This window comes from Gossypium raimondii, chromosome 11 (genome assembly GCF_025698545.1).
Source record: "Gossypium raimondii isolate GPD5lz chromosome 11, ASM2569854v1, whole genome shotgun sequence".
NCBI classification, from domain to species: Eukaryota; Viridiplantae; Streptophyta; class Magnoliopsida; order Malvales; family Malvaceae; genus Gossypium; species Gossypium raimondii.
The window spans coordinates 15,042,049-15,049,718 of NC_068575.1; the positions used below are offsets into that span (position 1 = coordinate 15,042,049).

At 29.2% G+C, this 7,670-nt stretch overlaps 1 protein-coding gene across 1 annotated transcript; it reads right to left on the reverse strand.

Moving 5' to 3' along the window:
* Nucleotides 1-4,003: 4,003 nt before the first annotated feature.
* LOC105801591 (uncharacterized) lies at nt 4,004-6,629 on the reverse strand. The gene is made up of 5 exons (XM_052624463.1): nt 6,525-6,629; nt 6,107-6,419; nt 4,637-4,759; nt 4,369-4,488; nt 4,004-4,284 (listed from the first exon to the last, which is right to left on the reverse strand). Exons 1-5 carry the CDS (start codon nt 6,525-6,527, stop codon nt 4,163-4,165), a joined length of 681 nt encoding a protein of 226 aa, XP_052480423.1. The 5' UTR covers nt 6,528-6,629; the 3' UTR covers nt 4,004-4,162.
* Between the last annotated feature and the right edge of the window lie 1,041 nt (nt 6,630-7,670).

Below are 7,670 nucleotides of genomic sequence, written 5' to 3' on the forward strand. Positions count from 1 at the left end.
CTTCCAATCCAAACGAGCTTTGAAACACTATAAAACACGAAAAAATAAACAGAGTAAGCAATTAAGCTTAGTAAATTCATATAACACAGAAATTAACTTACCATTTAACCACAATTCATGTGAGTAACTCAAAGCATAACACAATTCAATTTGGCCAAAGACTAACACATGATCACAAATCAAGTTAGCCATGTATTCATATAAAAACCGAGAATCACATATGAATTCGTCAATTATTTGAATTCCATGTACATGTAACATCTATACCGTGTATACGTATATCATATAAACTATTTCCATGTAAATACATGTACTAGTTCATATCGAACTCAAATAAACTCGTAATAGAATTGTACCTGTTAAACCACTTAGAATATCGTTAGATATGCGAGTAGTACACACGAGTTGTACTGAACTGTAATCCGTCAATTCTTGCACATGTATGCTCATACGAGCTATAAACGGTAAGCTCTTCCGAGCTAAATAACGATAAGCTCATACGAGCTGAGTATCTGTAAGCTCATAAGATCTGGAATCGGCAACCCTAATGGCATGTCATTTGTATCCTACGAATTCCTAACGTTCAAACGGGGCTCGGTATTCTTCGTACATCATCAGTTATGCGATCGATAATTATGCATAGTATTTATAAAATCCACATACATAGATTTCAATTAAAGCATATAAATACGCAATTTAATTACACGAACTTACCTCAAAGTCGTACGGAGAAAAACGATCATTTAATCCACTACTTTGTCTTTTCCCCGATCTAAATCCGTACGTTGCTTTTCTTGATCTATAAATCAAATTTAACTAATTCAAACTCCATTCTAAAAAATTTAGTCCAACAATCATGTTTTGGCAAAATTACCATTTTGCCCTATAATTTTAACTTCTTTACAATTTAGTCCCTAAGCTCGTAAAATGGAATTCATGCAATTTCATTCACACTCAAGCCTATAAAAATTCTATACATGCTTATAGCAGCCCATACATTTCACAATTTCGCACATTTACCACACATTTTTCAATTTAACCCCTAATTAATAAATTTAACAAAAGTCACTTAACAAATGTTGTTTATATAACAACAAGGATTCATTTTTTTCCATCAAACTTCAAAACCATAACTTATTCATCAATGGAAAAACGCAAACAATACAATAATTTTGCAAATTAGTCCCCAAGCTAGCTAGGTTAAGCTACAACGATCCTGAAAACATATAAATCATTAAAAACGGGATGAGAAAATACTCACATGAAAGAACCCTAAGTGGCCGAACCTAGCAAGCTCCCAAGCTTATTTTTCTTTGATCTTTTTGTTGAAGAAGATGATAGAAAATGAACAAAATTTTGTTTTGTTTTAATATAACATTTATTACCTATTTACCAATTTAACCTTACCTAACTTTAAAAATTACACTAATGCCAAGCGATGCACATCCACTATCTCATTTAATGGTCTAGTTACCATATAAGGACTTCCAATTTAAATTTCTATAGTTATTTAATAAATTTAGCTAATAGAACATAACTTTCTCACTTTACGCGATTTAGTCCTTTTCATCAAATTGAACATGTAAACGTTAAAATTTCTTAATGAAATTTTTATACTATAACATTATCATGCTGAAGATCACAAAATAATATTAAAATAAATTGACCTCGGATTTTTGGTCCCAAAATCACTGTTTCGATTTCATTAAAAACGGACTGTTACACTTGGTGCCTCAAGTGTTTTCTCAATATATATTTATTACATAATTATATTTTCCATGGAGTGTGATATACTCTGATATATAAAAATTTTAATTATGATTAGAATCACAATTATAATTTCAAATAATACAATATTCAAATAATTAACATTAAAATTAAAATTAAAATTAATTATTATAATAGAAGGCGGATTGAGTTTTATTGTTTTCTTTCGCAATATATTTATCACATCTTCAATTTTCATTTTAATACGAAAATTAAGACCATAATTCATAACTTGAATTTCATTTAAAAGGTTAGAAGTAAACCATACAACAAATACTTATTAGTTTAATATGAATGGTATTTTTTTTTTGTAAAGTAAGTTTACAATTAGTGTTTAAATTAATATATTAAATATTAAATATTAAAATTGTAATTTCAATATCCAATTTATAAAGTATTTAGATTTATTAGTTCTCTTTAAAAGGTTTATATCAAAACTTATATAATTTGGTACATTTTTAAAACATCTCATTCTAGGATTTAAATTTAATCACTTTAATAATATTTGCCATTGTTTTTATTTTGAAGATATTATTTGTAATTATTAAACCTAAATAAGTGGTATCAATATATGTAATAGCATTAACACTGTAATTGCATTAACAAGTATAATTATATAAAGGATGGTATGAAATAGGAATATTATCACTTTCAATATGTTATATTAACAATTTCATCCAGAATTTTAGAAATTCTTTTGAATTTAATTTTTTCAGGATAGAAATCCTTACATAAAATTAAACTATTGAAAAAAAGGATACAAATGATTTGACGTTACTGTTTTATACAATCATTTACCCAATGTTACTCTACTAATACTAATCCAACGCATGTTAATGCTTTCGGTCTTTCAATTATATCTCTAATTTAGCACTTAATTTAGTGGGTGTATGTTACGTGCATGTTAATTTTTTATGATATTTAAATATAAATAAATAAATAATTTGATATTAAATTTTATTTTTTATAAATATATGCAATAAATTTCTGCATCACACTGATAAAAAAATTAATATGATAATAAAAGACACCAACACACTCGCCACACCTGTCTATTTTCTTTTCTTCTTTTTCTTATTTTTCACTAACTAATTTAACAATCTAACTTTTAAAAAGTTAATTACAAAATTAGTTCTCATAAAAGATGAAAATCAATTTAATCTCTAATACCAAATTGAAGCTGCATTTAATGTCAAAATTAAATTAAAAAATCAAAAAACTCCACAATCCATCATCAAAGAGTTGAGGTTTGCTCATCATGATATTTGAATCTTGAAGTTTATATGCAATAGATGATTTTGATGATATGATATGGCAATAAAAGTAGAATGTTGAGTGAAATTTGGGTTCAAATGTTGTTGTAAGGTAAGATGAGTTTAATAGTTTTGGTGTTCATTTTCATCTCAATCTTGGAATTGGGGCTAGGTGTGACTATATAATCTTGTCTTGTTGCATTTATTTGTATGATTTATCAATCTAGAATAAGGACAAGCTCTGTGCTAGCATCCACCTCAATAATATACTTAAACAACAACAACAACAAAAAATAGTGATTGTGATTCTTTTTTGGTTTCTTTTTACGTCTAAGTATTATGATGATTTTTGGAAGAAAGTTGATAATTTATTTTAGTTTTAATTCATTTAATGTTTCACATATTGTATTTAGAAAAAGAATGCATTTATAATATACAGTATTCAAAAAGGTTATTTCGCATATTGACTCATTGGGCAGCTAAGAAAACTTTAATTTTAGATGTATTTAGCAACTAGCAATCTTAAAATAATATATTTAAATGAGTCAATTCCATTCCAATTATTTTAATTCATCTTTTAGGGATTTGTGTTATATAACTGAATTTAAGTTATAATTTTTTGATATATTAAACATTTCATCTTATTCTAAAGTTTTTAAAGAATAAAATAATAAGTAAAATAAAATATCCTCTTTCATCAACTTATTATTTTTATACTCTTTTGTAAAAAATTCTAGGAATTATTAAACATGTGCAACAAGAAAATTGATAAATGAGAAACTTGTTAAAAGAAAGAAAAAACATAAAGACATAGTTAAATTAGGGATAATTGATTTAACATTTAAACCAATTCAATCCTCTCCTTAAAACATTCTTTAATATAATTAACCCATCAATTCCTCATTTCAATCAACCAAAATAGCACCACTGCTATTGAACTAACAAAAGTTCAAAAATCAAAATCAAAATTCTACACCCCCAAATAATTTTAAAACAAAAACATGCTCTTATTAATAAAGTGAAGATGCATCTATGCAGTACACCACTCATGGTAGACGGTTCCAGCAACAAACAGAGACTCAAGTATAACCAGTATTAATAATCACAGAAATACATCTTATAACCTTTGCATATTAATGTAATTAACAGGACACACCGTCACCTAACTGGCGGCGGTTTTCGTGGCAGCTTCCTCCATATCCACCGCTGTTTCTGTCTCCATCGCCGTCACCGTTTGTTCCCTCAACCGTAGCTCCCCCATGCTCTGCACACAAAAACCCCAATGCCCTTACCAAATTAATTTCCATTTCTACCGAATATGGTCTTGTTTCGGAAAGCAATTTTATACCGTCATCGCCGGCGAAACCACCTTTTCCGCTGCCACAGCCGTAGTTGTTCACCATAGTTACACTTGTATCCATGGTACCTTTTTCATTGAGACCCAGTTTGATTTCAGGAACGTCCTCTCCTGCATAAACAGCAACCACGAAACCACCAATTCATACAGTGTACTAATGTGTTCCGAACAGAAAAAGTGACCGGTTTTCAATCCAACCAGCCTGATTGGTCATGTGATGAGATTCATGAGAACATCTAAGCAAGTCAAGTCTGTTTACCGTATTCACCGGAAAATCCACCATTGTCGCCCCCAAAACTCCCACCAGTGTTCACGGCGGCTACAATCGCATCCATGGTAGCTTTTTCTTCAAGACTCAATCCGATTTTGAAAACGTCGTCTCCTGCATAAACATCATCAGACAATTTATACGGACTCGAATCCAAACTAAGGGTGAGCATTCGATCGAATCGAATCGAATCGAATCGAAAATTTTCGAGTTAATCGAGTTTTCAAATCTCATTTTATCATCCTAACTTTATTTGAAGTTTCCTCGAATCGAGTCAAGTGAGATGGAATTCGAATCGAATCGAATCGAATATATTTGTTCGAGTTAAATTTTAAAAAATAATTTTGGGTCCTTTTAACCATTGTCACCCATCGTAATAAAATTTGTCCACCTTAATCAAATTTTTTATTAACTTTCATCACCTCATAATTTATTTATTAATTTTTTATATCTTGGTTAGCTTATTTGTTTGCTTAGTTGTTTCAATTATCTTCGGATTCTTGTCACTATGTATTTTGGAATTAAAATATATTAAATATAAAAATATGATTTTTAATAAAATTTATTTTAAAAATAAAAATTGAAATTGATACCAATATAAAATTTTAACACGAATATTTTATGGCATAATTAAGAATTCAATTTTAATATAAATATTCAATATGACTAAACAATTCAATAATATAAATAATATAAAATGTGAAATTTAATTTAATAATATAAATAGTATATATAAATAAAATTATTACTATTTATGTTTAGTGATTATTTTTGGATAATTTTGATTTTTATTTGAGAGTAAAGGGTGAGAAGTAAAAGTTTAGGGGGAAAATAAAAAGTTTTGGGGAATAAAAGTTTGAGGGAAAGTAAATAGGGGGAGTAAAATTTTGGAGGGAAAATATTTAAAAAAAATTGGAGGGGGGAGGGTTTGGGGTAGATGGGAGGTGGGAGGTGGGAGGTGGGAGGTGGGATGGGAAGAGAATAAAAGTTTTAGGGGAAAATAAAAGGTTTTGAGGGTTTTTGAGAGTAAAATTTTGAAAAAAAAATGAATGGAAGAGTAAAATTTTGGTGGGAAATGGATTTTGGGTAGATTGGGGGGTTGGGAGGGGAGTGGAGTAAAAGTTTTGGGGGAAAAGTGGGAAGGAGTAAAAGTTTTGAGGGAAAAGTAAAAAAGTTTGGGAGTTTAGGGTAAAGCGTAAAATATTATAGTTTGATATTGAATTATTCGAGTTATTCGAGTTATTCGAATTCGAAAACTCAACTCGATTCGAACTCGAAATTCGAAATAAAAATTCGAGTTGATTCGAATAACTCGATTAACTCGAATAACTCGATTCGTTTAACTCGAAATTCAAATTTTTTTTCGATTTTTTCGAGTCGAATCGAATTTTGCTCACCCCTAATCCAAACAGCCCAGTGGGCAGTGGGTCTTTTCAGCTCCACAATTTTATTTTATTTTACCGCCGTTTTCGCCGTCACAGTTCATCATTGTCAAAATAGTATTCATCATAGTTTTTTCATCGAAACTCTGGAGAGTCTCCAGATCATCATTCTCAATAGCCTCAATGAAAACCATGAAGCGCTCAACAAATTTTGCCTTGGGCGCTTCATTAGCTACCAAGTCGCGGTTTTTCGTGATAAGCATGGAACGCTCCCTCTCCTTTTCAACTAACGCAACAAAAGCAGCCCTATGTGACTCTTCCAACCGCAGTGTTTCCTCTTTCTGCGCTTCCAATGCACCCTCCAGAACCATGGACATGATACCAAGGTGATCCTGTTTTGTCAGGTAAAGTAGAGAATCAAATATACATGCATCAACAGAATGAACAAAAACAACAAATAACGAAATTAGACAAAGAGATATCCAAGTATCTCTAACCATTTGGGAAAAGATCAGTGGAGGTTGCAATACGGTCGTGATTTTGATATAATAAGAAAGAAAAAGAAACAGAGAGGTACTGAAGTGGGTCACAGAAATCCGGACGATTAGATACTTATCTGTAAACTGCTGGTAAAGGTTGGACCCCCCCTGGGTATAAATTTTAGAAATCCGTTTTTTAATAAAATATTAATTAATTAGGAAAAAATAATTTGTTTTCAACAATTAGAGATAGTGTCACTTGACCAGCGGCAACATCCATTTTTTCGATCTAATTATTGTCCAATCATCTGAATTTAAATAAAAAAGATTTTTTTGTCTGTCACTATGTCAGACAGCACCGTATGTATTTTTCGAAAACCTCTAAAAAAATTAAGGTATTCATAGTGAAAATAAAAAAAGAAAAATAATTTTTTAATGAGTGTCATTGGTATGTCGGCAAGACCGATAAAATTTTTTATAGAAAAATTAGATCAATGATAAAAAAATTATTTCCAAAACTTTATATTACAAGTATATTATCATGTAATGTGATGTCACATAACACTGTAAAATTTATAAAATTGTATCATTTTATTCAAAATTTAACAAATACTATTTTAAATTAGAATTAAAATTTTAAATTTTAAATTTAAAAACTAAATTGGAGATCAAAGACTTAACTTTATAATTTATATTGATTAATAGACTTAATTATCACAATTGAATCAAAAATTTTATTTTTCAAACACATCTTTGGGTAAATTGACCCATGAGTAGCTCTAATTCATACTAATAATATTTGCTAATATAATATTTGCTAAAAGGAAAAGTATGAAAGATGCTCTTCAAACATAGGGGTGAGCATTCGATCGAATCGAATATATTTTTCGAGTTAAATTTTAAAAAATAATTTTGGGTCCTTGTAACCATTGTCACCCATCGTAATAAAATTTGTCCACCTTAATCAAATTTTTTATTAACTTTCATCACTTCATAATTTATTTATTAATTTTTTATATACTGGTTAGCTTCTTTGCTTGCTTAGTTGTTTCAATTATCTTCATATTCTTGTCACTATGTATTTTAGAATTAAAAATATATTAAATGTAAAAATATAATTTTTAATAAAATTTATTTTAAAAATAAAATGTGAAATTGATACCA

Excerpts from the sequence above, each read along its gene's own strand:
- LOC105801591 (XM_052624463.1), bottom strand. Across the intron at positions 4,760-6,106 it reads CTGTGACGGCGAAAACGGCG|GAGACGACGTTTTCAAAATC; the intron begins GTAAAATAAAAT and ends ATGTTTATGCAG. Across the intron at positions 4,489-4,636 it reads TGGATTTTCCGGTGAATACG|GAGAGGACGTTCCTGAAATC; the intron begins GTAAACAGACTT and ends CTGTTTATGCAG.